This window comes from Gymnoscopelus microlampas, assembly GCF_963454915.1.
Source record: "Gymnoscopelus microlampas genome assembly, chromosome: 9".
In the NCBI taxonomy this organism is placed as follows: domain Eukaryota; kingdom Metazoa; phylum Chordata; class Actinopteri; order Myctophiformes; family Myctophidae; genus Gymnoscopelus; species Gymnoscopelus microlampas.
In genome coordinates, this window is record NC_139946.1 from 6,568,581 (window position 1) to 6,587,785 (window position 19,205).

The 19,205-nt window shown below is 42.0% G+C and overlaps 1 protein-coding gene across 4 annotated transcripts in view; it reads left to right on the top strand.

Moving 5' to 3' along the window:
- The window catches only part of LOC311052036 (importin-13-like), a gene marked incomplete at its 3' end in the record, with an annotated part of 58,835 nt that continues 39,630 nt past the window's right edge, over nucleotides 1-19,205 (top strand). For 3 of the 4 annotated variants that reach the window (XR_014601458.1, XM_084066815.1, XM_084066817.1), the window contains exons 1-2: nucleotides 1-86; nucleotides 1,220-1,304. Coding sequence is in view for 3 of the 4 variants with exons in the window: in XM_084066815.1 (XP_083922941.1) it covers nucleotides 1,236-1,304 (69 nt within the window). Of the gene's footprint in view, nucleotides 87-1,196; nucleotides 1,305-19,205 lie in introns of all 4 variants that reach the window. The other variant, XM_084066816.1, reaches the window with a different exon arrangement.

Consider the following 19,205-nt stretch of genomic DNA (forward strand, 5'->3'; position numbering starts at 1 on the left):
GGCACAGGGAGCTGACAGCATCCTCACTACCGTCGCAGAACCGAGGTGACAAGCTACTGGACGTTTAAAGAGAACTACAAAAACACGTAGGCAAAAAAATATATATATTACAAAATATGAATAAAAAACGACCACGTTCCCATGTTAAAAAAACCCCCAAAATAGCTAGGTTAAACCACTAGGGTTGTACTTGGACGGTTAGAATAACGTTATAATAAACACCGTCTGCTCTATAGCTAGCTGACGTTAGCATGTTTAGTGCTAGCTGTTGCCATAAAATGTGAGTTACAGCTAAGCTAGGTCGTTAGCTTTGCCGGGGGTTAGCTCGTTGTGCTGCTATTTATCACGAAGGCTAAAAAACTACAATACTGCCAAGCTCTCACATTAGGCTTAATAATACTGGATATTAGTAGAGTATGTGTATACTGCAGGGGGTCTTCAACGTTTTCAGGCCAAGGACCCCTTGGCTGAGAGAGAGAGAAAGCAGGGACCCCCATTATATATATATTTTTTCCCCATATATTTAATAGGCAGCTTCATAGACTTTAACCATGCTCTTAAACAATACTTAGTAAACCTGACCTTTTACTCTGTACTTTCACTCTCCCCCCCCCCCCCCATAGAAAACCACTTTGCCAAAAATAGCAGATCTACAAGCGCACAACGCCTTGCGTTTTGTGCGCTTGTAGATCTGCTATTTTTGGCAAAAGTTCTCCTCAGAATAGGGATGCTTGGTTGAAGTGGTTAATGTAAGAATCACACAAAGATTCGGCGGACCCCTCGTAGTAACTCTGAGGACCCCCTAGGGGTCCCGGACCCCCTGTTGAAGACCTCTGGTATACTGGAAGGCTAGTTGAACGTCAGAGCGAGGTGTCTTATTTGTGGTGATTTGACAGTACAGGGCTGTCACACGATTACAAATTGAAGTTGACGATTAATTGTCCCACAAATAATTGCGATTAACGATTTAATTGTGGTTTTGGCATTGAACATTGGAACATTATGCATAGAAACTTTATTTCAGTTTGCCTTTTTAGGCTTCGTATAATCACATACTGTATTGCATGGGGCAGATGTGACAAATAACTTACATATACAAAGGAATCGCTGACATATTTAATAATTATGCAAAAAAAATACGATTATCTCAAATAATAATTGTGATCAGTTGATTATGTAATAATTGTGGATGACAGGCCTATTTGGGATGATTTGACAGCTCAGTCAGCGGACAAATGGAGACACCGGGACGGATAGCAGCATCACAGGACGCCCTGGACTTCACCGTGGAAAACGTAGAGAAGGTTAGTGTCCTTTACAATTTACAATGTAGGCATTTAGCAGACGCTTTTAAATCCAGAGCGATTTACAATAAGCAAGGACAACATAAGGTAACACATCAAATGCATAGAAATATGATCTAGGTCAGGGGTCTTCAACGTTCTTCAGACCAAGGACCCCCTACCTGAGAGAGAGAGAGAGATGAAGCAGGGACCCCCTCTATATTGTTTAAATTTGTGTTTCAGATTAAACTTCTTTTTTTTTTTACTTGGTCTGCTCTTTTTTCCCTCTACACCTATACCTCCTTGCCAAAAATAGCCGATCTACAAGCTCTGTGAGCTTGTAGATCGGCAATTTTTTGCTAAAGTTCTCCTCATAATAGGGATGCTAGGGTTCAATTGGTTAATGTAAAAAAAAGTTCCTATCGCACAAAGATTTGGTGGCCCCCCTGAAGCAACTCTGAGGACCCCCTAGGGGTCCCGGACCCCTTGTTGAAGACTCCTGATCTAGGATCATAGGTACACCAACACCAAGAACGTCAGTCTAACAGTATAATATCCAAAATATCAATCATCTGTACATTGAACTAACTGAATACACACTGAATACACTATATGTTATTATGTAGGCAGATGCCAGGTCAACAATGACCTGGCATCTGCCTACATAATAACATGTCAGCTGTTACAAGTTAACTTCAAAACTGTATGCAGCACTGTCATGGCTTTGTGGTACAAAGCAACGAGAACATGAACGTATCATTTATGCAACATCATGCTATGTTTTATCAATACATATTTCAGGGCTCTCTTGAGAACGTTAAAATTGGCATCTAAGTATTCTAGTAGCATGCTCATTTGTTTTTAATGATGCCCTCAGATTATTACTGGCCATTGAATATCAAGGATGTGTGATTTCATATCAAATGAGAAAGAGAGGGAGAATACATAAATAAAGAATACATAAATAAACCAAACTATATATATACTGACATGCTATTTAGATGCTGTTGTAGGTCATAGCCCACATGTTGTGGACGTGCTCCTTCGCTCTCGCACATAAGAACGCTTTTCTGGGTCTTGTTCGTTTTGGTTGGTTCGACCGTGCAGTGAGTGTGCACGCACGATGTGCTGGTTGTCCCTGTCTGCCTGCGCCTGCCAGGTCGCTGTGTGATGAATCTCCCCGTGGCTTGGTGCCGGTGGCCGCTGGTTTGGGACAGAGGGGAGAGAAGACAATAGGGGGATGGGTAGACTAGAGACAGACTATGTGAGAGAGGGAGAGAGAGAGAGAGAGGGGGAGAGAGAGATTGTGTTTGAGGGGTGGCTAGGTGTTTCTGCAGAAGAGCAGAGCTGATCAGATGGATGGAGAGAGGGAGGGAGGAGAGAGAGGAGATGGGTGATGTCTGTGACAGTGGGGGGGGGGGGGGTGGTGTTGATGCGACATTCATGATTAGAAGCTGGGCTGGAAAGGGGAGCAAGCACATTCTTGCACAGGGAAAATGGCATGACTGGCTGGTAGGTTCTAGTGTGAGAGAGGTCAACTCTCATTCACTTTTTGATCTAATTTCTTCAGTACGGTCGGTACAGAGTGATAGTTGTGTCTCTCCAGACTCATCGTAAGGCCACAAGCGAACATTTCTGTCTCATTTGGTGTGCACTGGCCTGAGAGAGAGAACATCAGTCAGTCAGTATTAAACTGATTGAGAAAATCAATAACTCGTTTTCAAATGGGAGCCTCTCTTGGTCGGTGAAGCAGTTTTTGAGGAAAATAAGTGACAGCCAACCTTATACACAGAGTTGCATGGCATCTTCCTTAAATTAAGTGATTTTCTTTGACTTTGTTATTGAAGGCATGATGAATAGGGATGGGTATTGTTAAGATTTGATTGATATCTTCTTATTGATTCATATTCTTCTTATCGATTCATTTCCAAAAAGGGGAAAAAAGGACAAACAATTGTTAAATGTTAGGAGCGTTAACTGAATTCAATTAGTATTTACTATTAATAGTAAGAACTGTATATTCGTAGTACCTGGGATAGAGCCAATGCTGAAACATTTTGTCCTGAAAATACCGGTGTTTAAACGACCCCCCCCCCCCCCCCCCAAGAAAACAGTGTGTGTCTGTGAACTAATGCTACATCAATAATTGTCAACTTTGTGAATGTTTATCTCACATATGTTCATTCAATGACAACACAGTGGTAGCAGCAGTATTGTTGAACCATTTGGGCTTTGGTAATAATAACATTTGAGCTGCTTGTTGTACATTTTAATTATATAAAAATGTACAACAATTTTAATTTCAATTATATGAAACCTACTGGACCTTTAAATGAGCCGCATGTTCTTGCACGTGCAAATGTTTGTGCCCTTTTACAAGCACCACAATGGGCGTTTTCCTCAGAATGGCGGACTAATATTTTAGAGCTTAGTACACCTAGTGACTGCACCTTTCAACACCATGGATGATGGTTAGAATAATGAGTGGACGGTGTCGATCAAGGTGTAATTGGTTTTTGGGATCTATCTGGGATCTATTCAAGGTTTTTAACGGTATCACATATTTCGTACCGATGGTACAGGTCATTTGGTATGGTGCCGATGTCTACCATTACATTACATTACAGTCATTTAGCAGATGTCTACCGATCCGAAGGCAAAGGAGACTTGACTCCTGCGAAGTTAGTCAACATTTAGGTTAAGCCGTCTTGCAGAAATCCAGTATATTTCTTTATTTTCTTATCGTATTGTTTTACCCAGAACAGCTTCTCTCCTGAAAATGTAGTGAGGGTAGCAAGTTTGTGCTTCATTAGTTTTCATGAATCGGTAAAAAGGTGCTTATCTACCATAATGAGAACCAGACGTTATAATTTCCCCTGGAAGCTGGGTGTGTGAACTGGGCATTCCATTAGCATCAGCATCAGACCACTGGCTTTAGAAGAAGTCTGGGAGTCTGCCGCTAATATTGTTATCTTCACTACCTGACAACCTCAGCAGCTGCCTGCTAACTGGAAACACACACACACACACACACACACACACACACACACACACACACACACACACACACACACACACACACACACACACACACACACACACACACACACACACACACACACACACACACACACACACGGACCACAATCGGACATCTCTTGGAGCATCAATGTGTAAATCAATAGTGCTTCCTGTAAGTGGATAAGAGCAGCAGCAGTTGATAGAACTTAAAAGTAAAACTGGACCAGCAGTGAGCTTATCATTATTTTGAATAAGACTTATAATAACATGCTATCAGACCCTGTCTACACAAATATAAAACTCTCTATAGCAGAGTGGGGATTTCTGAGTGTATGTGCTTATGCGTCCTCAGTGATGGGAGAGGATGGTTCGTGTGTGTGTGTGTGTGTGTGTGTGTGTGTGTGTGTGTGTGTGTGTGTGTGTGTGTGTGTGTGTGTGTGTGTGTGTGTGTGTGTGTGTGTGTGTGTGTGTGTGTGTGTGTGTGTGTGTGTGTGTGTGTGTGTGTGTGTGTGTGGTTCTGATACAAAGTCCTTTGTTCAGTCTTTGGGTCTGTGGAAGACAGTGGCACATTGTCTTTATCCTTGTGTGTATAATGCATGCATGCATACATATACTGCCTTACATTTCTACTACACAAGCCTGGTCCAGACTCAGAAAAGCATCCACCCAGCGACACACAGGACATTTGGGGTGAATTCAGAACAGTACATTGTTAAATGTTGTGTATCATACACCCAGGAGACACATGGAATGCTTGCACTGCCAGAAAAGTCAATGCACAAAGTCACCTGGGTTCATCGAATTGCTCAAGGGCATTTTGTTCGTGATGTACAGTCACTGTTGCCTCGACTTGAATCCGTGTCTTCGGGCAAAGCAATGGTCCGTAAGAGCATCCGACCACATCAGGACAGTGAGCACAGCGGGCCCTTCTCTAAGGCCATTCTGAACTAGAGGTGGACTAACGGCCCACTGACTCCTCTATTCTTATGCGTCTGTCTTTTCTTAAGGAGCAGTACAGTGTTGAAAGAAACATTTTTCCTGTTTGAAATGTAATTTCTGTCGAACGAATCAGTTGAAAATGTCGAATAACATTTGAGGGGTGCTGCTAGTATAAATTAGCCTTACAGTAAGCTGTAGAAGGGGCGTAGTTTACTGTATATACGACACTAGCCTGGTTCACATGACGCTCGTCTGTCACAAGCGTCATGGAACCGTTGGTTCCTGGTTTTTGATTTTTTTTTACATATACAACATTTACAACTCTAATTCTCTCCGATGCTTTCAACTATGTGACACTACCGGTTGGGAGGTGGATTACACTCTGATACATTACAAAAAAATAATAAAAATAATGGCCGCCGTTCGGATTAAAATGCTTTTTATTGAACAATACGGGAGATACAGGTACTTGTAGCGGGCCGACTCAACTTGTAACATCCGTGGCATGGGGGTCAGCACTTTATATTTGAAATCTGAACGTTTATGTACATGTGAGAGTTGTAAAAAGTTGTCAAAAAAAATCGAAAACCAGGAACAATCGGTTCCATGACTGTCATGGTATGACAGTCATGTTTCAGGGCTAATACGACACTATTTATCTGTATTCTTCTTAAGGTGAGAGAGAAAGATAATTCCTGGAAGTTATAACATAAGTGTAATATAATAGAGCAGAACGGAGAAGTAGGAGAAGTGGACTCTGAGATATGATCCATGCTGTATCGAGCTGAACTGTGAAGGAGGAGGGGCTCATTCATTTGGAGATGAGGAAAAGATTAATCGACAGCGTTATCCACTTATTGACAGATTTAAACATATGCTGGAGGTGGAGCGCCGGGGTCTTGTGTAGGTTATACGATATACAGCCGGGCTAATTTGAGCATGTTCTCCGGCTTCCGGCCTATTGATTCTGGCTTATTTATTTTAGCCCAAGAGGTACAGCGAGAGGTATTGTGTACTGTACATTGATTCGGTGGCTTTGTTTTATCAGTCTACTGAATTATGTGCTGGAATGTGAAATTAGGCTGCGTCATTTAGTGTCTCCACCAGAGAGACATGTCTTTTCACTGTTAACTTCGCTTTACTTGTTCTTTTCAACAGAGGACTGGTGCTTCTTTCAGTGCCCTTAACCCAGTACACGTACTCTACCTCTTTTCAGCGCCCAACCATTTGGGCACTGACCTGTTTTCCCAGTTAAAGGAATGTACTCGTTGGCTCGAAGCGTGCAGCACGTCGTCAATGTGACTTTTAGTACCACCACCCAATCAGGTTCATACTGTATGTGTCCAAATGACAAACTTAGGCTAAACGATGCAACAGAGTTGCAAACCAGGTACAGTACAGTACCTTGAAGAAAAATGGAACGGCTGATTTTTGCATTGGATTCTCATATCATGAAAGGGCAGCGTGCTGTGGAGTGATAATTATTTAGCTATGTTATGTGTTTTTATGTCAACACGCTACTTCATGGTGTACCGCGTAACCACGTATCATAGCAACAGCAAAAGCACGGCTCCTCCCTCCAGGGCTCAGCACCTGTGCGCAGCGGGGCAGCACCAGGCAGGCATTACGCAAGCACTCACCTCCAGCTCTCCTCCTGCCAGAACAACAAGTCTGGTAGAGACACAGCCAAACCCAAAGCTGTTGGTTGTTAGGAAAGTGAGGTTAAGACACTTTGAGTCCTGTGTGGGTGTCTCAGACTTGTATGTACCATGAGTTGCTGGGTTATTATCACCATTGGCAACATGGTTTACTCTGTTTATTTCCCTTTCCCTCTCCCGCTGACTGCACGAACGATCAACCATCTGTACACGCACACTTGTGCTTTTTTCACACAACACGCGCACGCACGCACGCACGCACGCACGCACGCACGCACGCACGCACGCACGCACACACACACACACACACACACATACGCACACACATTCTCTTTTCTTTGTTCCACTCATTAAGCTTCCCTTATGATTTTCTGTTATTTTCTGTCTCTTTGTTTATGAGATAAGAGATAAGGTAGGTATTGTTGAAGGATATAATAGGGCAGGTGCAGTAGTATCACTGATGAATATGTTGGGTAATATTTTATGGCCATGCTGGGCCATTAGTCATATTTTCAATTCATTTACTATTTTGGCTTCCAACGATTATGAAAAACAAATAAAACAATTATTGTCCAGCTGCCACCATTTCCCATTTCACAATGACCAGAAATGCGCACCCCTTTCCTTTACAGCGTGCCCCTCCCTAAAAGCCCAAACGTACTCACTCCCGTTCCTGAAATACGGCATACAATGACCCAAGCGAGACAAAGTATTTAATAGGTAGAGACTGATTAATTAGTACAGTGGTTCTCAAACTTTTTCATGTCAAGGACCCCTATGTTTTTGGCTGCGAACCCCCATCTGAAAATATATTTTGTGCCAGGGACTCCCAGAAGATTTTGTTTTTAACACATGGGGTGACAAAACCGTGTATATACTGTTTTGCAAAAGGTGCAAAAAGTTACGCGGAGTGCCATAACCGTACCGGTACGGTTTTGGTGTTTTTCTCCACATGGGCGGGCCTAGAGCTCTGCTCTGGGAGTACCCATTGTGATCCTGAGAAGGATCGGCCAGATAGATCACCGGAAACAAAAACATGGCTCCCATCCGCTTCCTGTCTATTTCCTTCTTTAAAACGCCTATACTATCTCCGAATCTGTTTCCTGTGGGGAAAACCGGTCATGCGCGATGCGCGATCCTCCGTCCCCGTTGTAACTCTCGAGTGAAATGTTATCGTTCCAGGCTGTAGCCAGGGTCATCGCGCTACATGAATGGATGCTTTTTTTTACATGGATTTGCTCGTTGTGGAGTCTAGAGCTTTAAACAGCAAAGCGCAGTCAAAGGGGAGAATGCTGGCACCCACGGTAAAAGTTGTTATGAAAAAATGCTGGCACCCGATGTGTTAAAATATACAAAATTATTCAACATTTTCCAAACACTTTCAAGATTCAAAGTGTTAATAAATTACAGATGTGCAAGCTCACAGCGTGGCCCGAAGTGACGTGCTGTGAGCTTGTATATCTGCTATTTTTTATCGGCCAATACTCGCCTTGTTGCCTGCTATTGGTGCATCAGCAAATAAGATGACATTCACCGATGCCAGTGGCTGATGTTTCATAAAGACTTTAGAACAGTTATTTTGTAAAATTAGTATTTAATTGTTTCCTTGGCACACAATGGGGAATTAATAGAAACAAAAACAAAACAAACGAACAACAAAAGTTGTTATTTTAAGACATCTTGTCAAGTATTTTCCAATCGTTGCATCCCTATTAACCCATTAAGACGCATCTGTGTCACTTTTTGATTTGAGCTATTTTTGAAAAATCGTGAAAATGTGTGCAAATCTTTGAATATATATTGTTTAAAGCGAACATTTTTAACTCTTTTTCGTTTTATTATTTTATTGTCCCTGGAACAACATATTTTGAGATGGGGGTCAGCGGACAAATATTATTTTGACATGAAAAAGTTTGAGCGCCACTGATATAGAAACATACGTTTTTCTCAGAATACTGTTGGGATTTAGAAGACATTTGTAGAGTCGGCTTCAGGTCTTAATGGGTCGACATCCTACACCCCTCAAATATTAGTTAGCTGTGTTTTTGAAGCTGTGTCCCGACCACCATCCGCACACTACAGCTATTACGGACGAGGAGAAGTTGATTTTTAGCGGTGCCAACCGCTCTACATTTGACTCTGTCCGTCCGTCCGTCCGTCCGTCCGCCCGCCCGTCCGTCCGCCCGCCCGTCCGTATGTTATGTCCGTATGAGCACGGCGTATGAGCACGGCCACGGCATTTAAACAGCTAAAACTCCAGTTCACACACACACACACACACACACACACAAGCCAATGCTGCGCACACACGAACACACGCACACACACACACACACACTTGACGTCCGTATGAGCACGGCATTTAAACAGCTATAACTCCAGTTTGCAGCATGCCACCAAGTCCAAATTTGGTACGTGGACTTAGACCACCAATAGGGACGACCTGTAATTACTTAAGCCCCACCCCCTTTGTCTGCCCATTGGCTGGGCTTTACACAGCCATTATTCCAGTTTGCAGCATGCTACCACGTACAAATTCGGTAAGTGGACTCAGACCACCAATAGGGACCAACTGAAATTAGTTAAGCCCCGCCCGAAAGGCACCGCTTCCTTCACACAGGGTGTGATTTTTGTTGAAGTAGAGAAGCATCATTCTGCTTTATTATGAATAAATATCAAACCCACTGTCATCTAGTGGTTATTTTCACTGAAGGGACACCTGTCTTATCTCTTATGTGCGTGTTTGTGCATGAGTATCTGGCGGCAGTATAGTAATTAAGGAGACTGCATCAAGCGAGGACGAGGAGTTGTTTATGCCAAATCAATCGCACAAAATAAACACTCCTGGTGTCGTGTACGGACCTTAATGATGTAATAACATGTCCTGTATTATATCCCTCCCCCATGCTTTTTTCATACTCGCACACAACCCCAAAACATTGTCACCACATTCCCCAGACAGAAAGATGGAGAGAGGTATGCCTCCTAGCTGCATAGATTTGTACTCTACTGTAGTGTTGATTTTGACAGCAAATTTTGATTTATTTTTAGTCATAGTCTTTTGAATAAAATTCCATTTATTTTAGTCATCTGAAATGTTTTTGTACTTCGTTTTTGTCTAGTCATTTATAGTCGACTAAATCTACAGTTGATTTAGTCGACTAAAATGTATTTTGGCGGTGCCTTGATGGCGTCGTAATGGCTGATTTTACACTTGGTTGCATGCTGAAAATAGCCGATCTACAAGATCACAACGCGTCGCAGCACGGCGCGTTGTGAGCTTGTAGATCTGCTATTTTCAGAACGCAACCAAACATAAAACGACTTGTCTTTTAGTTCTACTGGATCTCTTCTCCACTCGTCCCTCAGTAACAATTTAGTCTAGTTTTTATTTGTTGACGAAATTGTCAATATATTTAGTCTCAGTTTTAGTCATCGTAGATTCGTTTTTATTCAGTTTTAATTTAGTTTTCGTCAGCGAAAAAAGGTAGTCGACGAACATTTTTCTTCATAGTTTTAGTCGACGAAATCAACACTGGTATGCCTCCTAGCAGCATAGATTTGTACTCTACTGAGCGCCCCTTACTAGTTCATGGATATGCTGTAGCTGGGCAGGGTGCTGTAAATTACCCTTGCCTTCCTCGGTGCCACACACCATAGATGAAATGTGAACTGTCTGTTCTCCTGATACTGGAATGACTTTGTGCTGTAGTGGACAGATGGCTCGGGGAAAATGTCACGCCTACTGCAGAGACTAAGTCACCTGCTGTTTTTAGTGCAGAGATGCCTATGTACAGTATGTGGTGCACACACATGAAACATGGTGTGGTTATATGTCCAGAGTGTGCAGATGGTAAGAGTCTCTCTATGCAGCCTTTCTTGTTCTCGTTGAATTTGATTCCTCTTTAACCCATTAAGACATGGAACGCATCTGTGTCACTTTTAGATTTGAGCTAAAAAGCATTATTTTACACTTTGGCTATTCAAAAATCGTGAAAATGTGTGCAAATCTTTTAATATATATTGTTTTAAAGCAAACATTTTTAACTCAAATCTTTGCTTCTGGGGGTCCCTGGAACAAAATATTTTTAAATGGGGTCGGCGAAAATACAAAAAAAAGGTTTGGGTACCACTGATATAGAAACATAAGTTTTTCTGAAAACTGTTGGGATTCAGAAGACATTTTGTAGAATCGGCTTCAGGTCTTAATGGGTTAAAGCACCCCTCCGGTAGTTTTAGTGTTATTCAGATATTAAATGTTTTCTGGGCCAACCTCTACACAGTGCTTTATATATTGATTCCATTCCAGAGGCACCATGGACCATTTTTGTTCAACATTTCATCTTAACCACTTTTAACCTGGCATCCCCATTTTGGGCACGTCGTTATAGGCAAACACTTTACAAAAACAATTTATTATTTTCTCTCAAAAATAGCAGATGTACAAGACCATAGAATGGGGGGGGGGGACTAAACGTAAAAATTGCTGGACAAATTCGCCCTGAAACTCATTTTGTCATCTTTCCAAAAAATAGGAATCCATCTCTGACCAAAACCTAAATCAAATGCTTCAGTTTAGACTAGAGTGAAGACAATCTCCATTTTTGCCTACAATATTTTCTGGTGAGTACTGAGTAGTAATATTCATCACGATCACAAAATCTACCAAAACATTTTATATTTTCAAATCTGGCATGCTCATTCTGTAATGATACATGATAAAATATTTAAAGACATCACTGATTTGTGCTAGTTTTGATGTTAGTTTACTGGCAAATACGTATGAATATTTGATCCACAGAATGTATTTACAAGCTGTTGTGACTTTTGTATATTTGTTTGGTAAGTTTGACGGTGAATTTGATCATTGGAATGTCACAAGTTAGTCCTCTATCATTATTGCACTGTTGACTGAGTGAATACATAAGTCTACTGCCATGAAACAGCCTTTTCACAGCGTCTGGACCGGAGTGCTTATTTTCCTTGCGAATGCGTGCAAAACGGCACACACAAATACGCAGGCACGCAATCACGCATGCATGCACGCGCACACACACACACACACACACACACACACTCAAACCACTTCCGTGACTGTGCACGTTAGTTGGAACAGATGGCGTCTGTGCCTTGCAGAGAGATGCTTTTTCACCAGCAGCTCTCCTCCCTTTTAAAAGAGGAGTTTAAAGGAGGGCAATGATCGTTGACAGGACGTTCCCAGAGCAACTTTTCCTCGGGTCAAGCCAGGTTGTGCCCATCTATACTGTAGACATATGAGGGAGGCTACAGTTCACTGCATATCAAAACCACTCTGGCCATAAGTTTACTTACTTTTTGCAAAACCGTTTCCACGAGTCACACACTAGCTAACAGCTAACTAATGGCCTATTACAGACAGTTGGCTAAGGAATCCGATTAGTCTAAATAAAACCCTTGCATAGTTGCATTATTAAGTGCTGAGTGTTCATATGTACATTTAAAACGTACTGAATGTGTATTTATTTACAGATTGTTGAATCTGCATTTTACCAATCGCCAGATATGTGTGGACTCCATTGCATTTGATTGTGGATTTTTTTTAAATCTCTTGTCAACTAGGAAATACTGCATCAGTAATGGGTACTGGCAACCAGCACATAGACCCCTTCAGACCACATCACACTAACATCACACAGACATGCGTGGCGTGCACAGGCAGGTTGCAAAAGAACCAGTCTGCTGATGAGACGCAATGGGAAAAGTCACGCCACTCATGTCATGTGTAAAGCTCAACATCATTCACTGAGATACGTGGAGGGAGCACTCGTCGACATGCAAGGCCATCAATCGCCTGTTTCCCACAGGCACTAGTGGCTTAACGTTTACGTTTGTTGTTATGTTTGTGACACCGGGGCGGCAGTGGCTCAGGGGTAGAGTGCAGGGTAGAGCAGCCGGATGGAAGCCGCAAGGTTCCCAGTTCGATCCCCGGCTCCCCCCGAGTTAGTGTCGGAAGTGTCCTTGAGCAAGACGCTGAACCCCTAATTGCTCCCGATGAGCAGGTTGGTGCCTTGCATGGTTTCCTCCACCATCAGTGTATGAATGTGTGTGTGAATGGGTGAATGTAATGCACAATCTATGTAAAGCGCTTTGGATGAAAGTGCTATATAAATGCACTATTCACCATTTACACCCAAAATGTTATATATAGGATATATATAGCTGTATAACATTGAGAAGCACATGTTGTGCTTTCAGAGATGCTCTTCGGCATACCTCGGATGTAACAAGTGGTTATTTGAGTTACTGTTGCTATCACCTCGAGGATAGTCGAGGACATTCTCCTCTGAACTCGGGCATCAACAAGGAATTTTTGTTTTCTTCGCACCATTCTCTGTAAACCCTAGAGATGTTTGTGCATGAAAATCCCAGTAGATCAGTATTTTCAAAAAAATCTTAGACCAGCCTATTTGGCACCAACAACCATGCAACGTTCAAAGTCACTGACATCCTTTCTTCCCCATTCTGAGGCTCGGTTTTAACCCAAGACCTGGAACGCATCCATGTCACTTCTTGATTTGAGCTAAAAAGCATTATTTTACACTTTGGCTATTCAAAAATAGCAGATCTACAAGCTCATAGCGCTATGAGCTTGTAGATCTGCTATTTTTTGAAAAATCAAGAAAATGTGTGCAAATTAATATATTTGTTCTTTTAAAGCGAACATTTTTAACTCAGATCTTTGCTTCTGGGGGTCCCTGGAACAACATATTTTGAGATGGGGGTCGCGGCCAAATATGTGTCATTTTGGGGGTCCTTGACATGAAAAAGTTTGAGAACCACTGATATAGAAACATAGGTTTTTCAGAAAACTGTTAGGATTTAGAAGACATTAGTAAGAGAATCAGCCTCGGGTCTTAATGGGTTAACTGCTGCAGATCGTCTTTCTTGACCATGTGAGAGTTACTGCCATGTAATTGGCTGAATAGAAAATGTACAGTTGGACACACACACACACACACACACACACACACACACACACACACACACACACACACACACACACACACACACACACACACACACACACACACGACACACCCTATATATATGTCTTGTTGAAAGCTGAAGAGAATGCCAGTGGTTCTTGGCAGATCCTGAGATGAAAGTGCCAAAATGCCCAGACATCTTTCTGTCATGTGTTTTGATATAAGCCTGTGTGTGTCTTCTGTCACTGGGATGTGATAAGGACTGGCCTGAGACAGCGGACCGCAGTAATGATCCGCTGCTCCTTTCAACTGGCATATCGTTGCTTGCTGTCGGGCAGAAAACCTTGCGTCTCCAAAACCGTTCCCCTTTTCAACCCATTAAGGCCTGAGGTTCGGATTCAACAAAATGTCTTCTAAATCCAACAGTTTTTAAACAGTTTTTTGAAAAAAACTTATGTTGCTATGTCAGTGGTTTTCAAACTTTTTCATGTCAAGGACCCCAAAATGATATGTATTTGGCCGCGGACCCCCATCTCAAAATATGTTGTTCCAGGGACCCCACAGAAGCAAAGATTTGAGTTAAAAATGTTCGCTTTAAAAAATATATATATTCAAAGATTTGCACAACATTTTCTAGATTTCTCAAAAATACAAGCTCATAGCGTGGCACTCGGTGCCGCGCTATGAGCTTGTAGATCTACTATTTTTGAATAGCCAAAGTGTAAAATAATGTTTAAAAGCTTTTTAGCTCAAATCAAAAAATTACGCAGATTCGTCCCAAGTCTTAATGGGTTAAGACATTTTAAAATGGTGAAAATAGCCGATCTACAAGCTCACAACGCGTTGTGCGCTGTGAGCTTTTACATAACCTAACCCTAACCCTGTATGATGAAGTAGGGCATTCATTTACAAAAAAAAACCCATAAAAAGTTGAAATATGGAGATATGAGGTTTCTGCCCAAAAGCGACGCTATCATGGCCTCGTTTAGAGAGAAGGGGGAAAGAGATCAAACAAAAAAGGTGAATATTTGAAAACACCACATGGTATTGATTGAGGTTTTAAAAATGACCCCTTGCCCAAAAGATGTTGGCAAAAGTAATAATAATACCACGACAGTATTATAATCTCATCGTTATTGTGTGGCTTAACGTCATGGTTTCTGACAAATGACTTTGGACTTAGCTCCCCCTCGGACATACCTGTAGACCACACCAGGCACAGATTACTTTTTTTTTGTTGCTCTCCCTCATGGAGCTACTTGCGGATTATACCAGGGTCAGTCCCACCCTCAGGTGGACACGCACTGACCTTTTGCACCTTAATCCCATGTATAATGCACAAACTTTTTTGTGTTTTTTTCTTATTTATTGCGCTTTTTTTTCTCTCTAAGCACCTTAACGTCTATAAGTATATCATGCACAGTATACATACATTGCTGCTATGCTCAGGCACCTTAGTTTGTTTCTTTACCTCAGGTACTTTGTAAATATGTAGATAACTTGTTTGGCCTTCTATTGTTCTCTTGTTCGATCTCCTTCCCACTTGCCCCCCTCTTCTTCTTCTCTCTCCCCACTCTTCTTTCTACGGAACTAACGTTGCGATGGGGATGATGTACAAAAAGGAATTCCACCCACTTTTTTACCTTGTAAACCTGTAACGTGACAATAAACCTCATTCTGATTCTGCTCAAAACAAAAATAACAGCAATAATAAAAACAAGTGGTTCATTTCTATTCTTTTTTTTTTTTAAGGAGTAATTGGTGTCTGTCAGTCAATGAATCATTAATGTGTTTACCTCCGAACCACCCTGACAATGTGGAGCTACCCATGTAGAAACGTCTACTCCTCTAAACGGCATCAGCAGGAGAGTGTGACGTTAGTGGAGCAAAGACGCATCTGTTAAGATCTAGATTGAGGCACACACACACACACCTACGCACACACCTCCTGCTGCTGCTGTTGTTGTTGCGCGTGGCTCTCAGTACGCACTACGCAGGCACAGACACAGAGTCGGGCGGCTGCCGCTGCACGTCAACAATAGTCTCATTAACACAAAGCCCAGTCATGTTCACACGTACAAGTGCGAGAGGACACGTAATTGTGCTGCAGGACTGTAGACAGTCAGGCAGAGAGATAGAGAGAAGCCACCTGAGACTCCATGCCTCCAGTGGAGTGTATTGATGTTGTATTGATGTTCCTTCCTACAAACAGCAGTTATATCAATTACTCTGTATATGCCATACGTAGTTCTCCTCAAAGCATTCTTCATCCGCCCCCGGTTAACCCATTGAGACCTGAAGCCGTTTCTACATGTCTCCTAAATCTCAACAGTTTTCTGAAAAACGTATGTTTCTATATCAGTGGTGCTCAATATTTTTCATGTCAAGGACCCCCAGAATTATATGTATTTGGCCGCGGACCCCCATCAAAATATTTTGTTCCAGGGACCCCCAGAAGCAAAGATTTGAGTCAAAAATGTTCGCTTTAAGAATATATATATTCAAAGATTTGCACACATTTTCACGATTTTTCAAAAATAGCAGATCTACAAGCTCGTAGCGCGGCACTCGGTGCCGCGCTACGAGCTTGTAGATCTGCTATTTTTGAATAGCCCAACGTGTAAAATAATGCTTTTTAGCTCAAATCTAAAAATGACACAGTTCCAGGTCTCAATGGGTTAAGCAGTTGAAAACCTAAAACTGTGTGTGTGTGTGTATACAGTATAATATGAAGTATATGTCAAGATGGAAGATTGAGAGAATGGCTTGACTGCCGAGGGCTGCATGGAGGAGGATAGGAGGAGGCGAGAAGAGGGAGGAAAAAAAGATGGGGGGGGGGGGGGGTGGTGTGGAAGAATTGGAGCGAGCGGGGCTGCGGTGGTTAAGACAAGGATCAGAGGCAGGATGAGTGAACAGATTCTCTGTGTGTTTGTCATAGTTGGTGCTTGCTTGACGGGCGGCATAGAGTTCTGTCAGTAAGAGGGCATTAGAGAGACACAGGAGGATAAATGTGTTTATTTGGCAGAGCGGTGTCTAGATCTCTCTGCTGGCAGGATTAGAGGTAGCTAATGAATTAATGTTCCCTCTCTTGTCTCTTTTTTTCTCGTCTGTCCTACACTTGCCTTTTTTTCTCAGCACAATGACACCCCCAGTGTTACCGACTTTAAACCTGGCGTCCCTGTTTTTGGGGCATGTCGTGACAGGCGAACATTTACGAAAGTGTTCAAAAATAGTGAAAATGGTAGATGTTCAAGAGCGTAGCTAGTAGATCAGCTGTTTTCTCTGCGTGACGGTGACATCTTCGCCGTACGAGGAAGTATAAAAAGGGGCTTGTGTGGTCAATTTAACCCCGAGAGTGTAAACATGGCCTTGTAAGGGTCCATTGTCCATTTTCTTGCGGGAGAGTGCGTGTTCGCTCGCTCCTACCGGACCTACCGCTCGTCTTACTGAGAGCTGTACAGAGAGCTCTGCAGAGCTTAAGGTCACTGCTTGCTTTCCACCACTGCGTTACCCATCTCAAGCTAGTTTTAACCTCTGCAAGTTGACTTTCATACCATACTGAAAATGAATGCACTCCAATTCCCTGTAAATCAGTATGCATTGGAAAATGGTCGGCACTCTGCAGTAATGTCAAGTTATATTATAGTCGATAGGCTAAACATTCCAGACCACAGGTTTACTCTTTAAGATGACATAAAACTGCCTGTACATTGGAAGAAATAACTTGTAAAAGATGTACAGTCAGGATACTTGTGTGTGAAGTGTGGTCACTTTGCTCTGAATGATGAAACTACTAATCTACTGTAAGTGAAAACAGCCTCATCAGTCAACCTCCTCCTGAGCTGTTGCTTTGTAGTGCCTGTTACCTAAGATGACTTAGGTATTTGGAAAATACAGAGAATACAAATGAGAAAGATTGAACATAACAGTTTGCAAAAGGAAAGCCATATTTCAAAAGCACATAAATATCGGGACAGGAGAAACACAAGGGCTAGGAGGAGAAATAAAAGACCAGCATGGCAATCTGCAGTTTTGCATTTCTGTTAATGGCAAAGTGTTATTACCTGGTGTACATTTTTAAGCCAGCCAATTATTTCTAGACATGAACCAGTGAGAGAGCTGTGAGAAACAACATGAGCCCAATCTTGGCATTTCCACCAAGTCTAATCAATGTACAGGAAATTGCCTTAATGGCATTGGAGCATAAACATGTTGGTGCATACCTAAGTTTAAGCCAATTAATGTTTTGAGAGACGAGTTTTGAGCATTGCGACTCGCTGACACGACAGCGTTGCAACTAGGGTTCAATCAGAGTTTGCAATATTTTATGAAGGCATCTGCAACCTTTTATTTTTCCAGATGTACGCGACACCGTTGGCTGTAGTGCTCGGCAACACATTTCACGTCGGTCGACCCTTGTTGCTCAAAGCATAAATTGGCCTTCACACACCAATGCATAGAGGGATGCATGGTGCAGGCACAGTTTTGCAAAAGGGGAGGTTGGAGGGCATACAATGTACTGTTACTCTGTTTATTTTCTCAGCAGTGTCCAGAAGCGCATTTGGGTGGTAAATGGTAATTGAGATGGTTGTATTGAGTGGGATGAGAAAGAATAAAGCACATTTGTATTTTGCGTCAGTATATAGTCAATAAGGTGACATATTAACGCCCAAACCGGGACAGTTTAAATGAACACTGACTAAAACCAAATAAAAACGAAATAAATATAAGGTACGATGACTAAAACTAAGACTAAATATATTGACAATTTCGTCAACAAATAGAAACTAGACTAAAATGTTAGTGAGGGACGAGTGGAGAAGAGAGCCAGTAGAACTAAAAGAAAAGTAATTTTATGCTTGGTTGCGCTCTGAAAATAGCAGATCTACAAGCTCACAAGCGTCGCGACGCGTTGTGAGCTTGTAGATCGGCTATTTTCAGCATGCAACCAAGTGTAAAACCAGGCATTACAACGCCATCAAGGCACCGACAAGATACATTTTAGTCGACTAAATCAACTGTAGATTTAGTCGACTATAATCTTATGATATTTAGTCGACTAAAACTAGACAAAAACTGAAACATTTCAGATGACTAAAATATGACTAAAACTAAATGGAATTTTATTCAAAAGACTATGACTAAATCAAAATTTGCTGTCAAAATCAACACTGATGCGCATTAATAGATGGATACCTGGACATGATGAGGCTAGTATGTTGCAGGGACTTACCCCTTGATGCTTATTTTGCTGAGTGCCAAGCAGGGACTGGGAGGCATTGGTTACCATTTCTTTTAATAGTCTTTGTTATGACTCAGCTGGGGATTGAACCTCGACC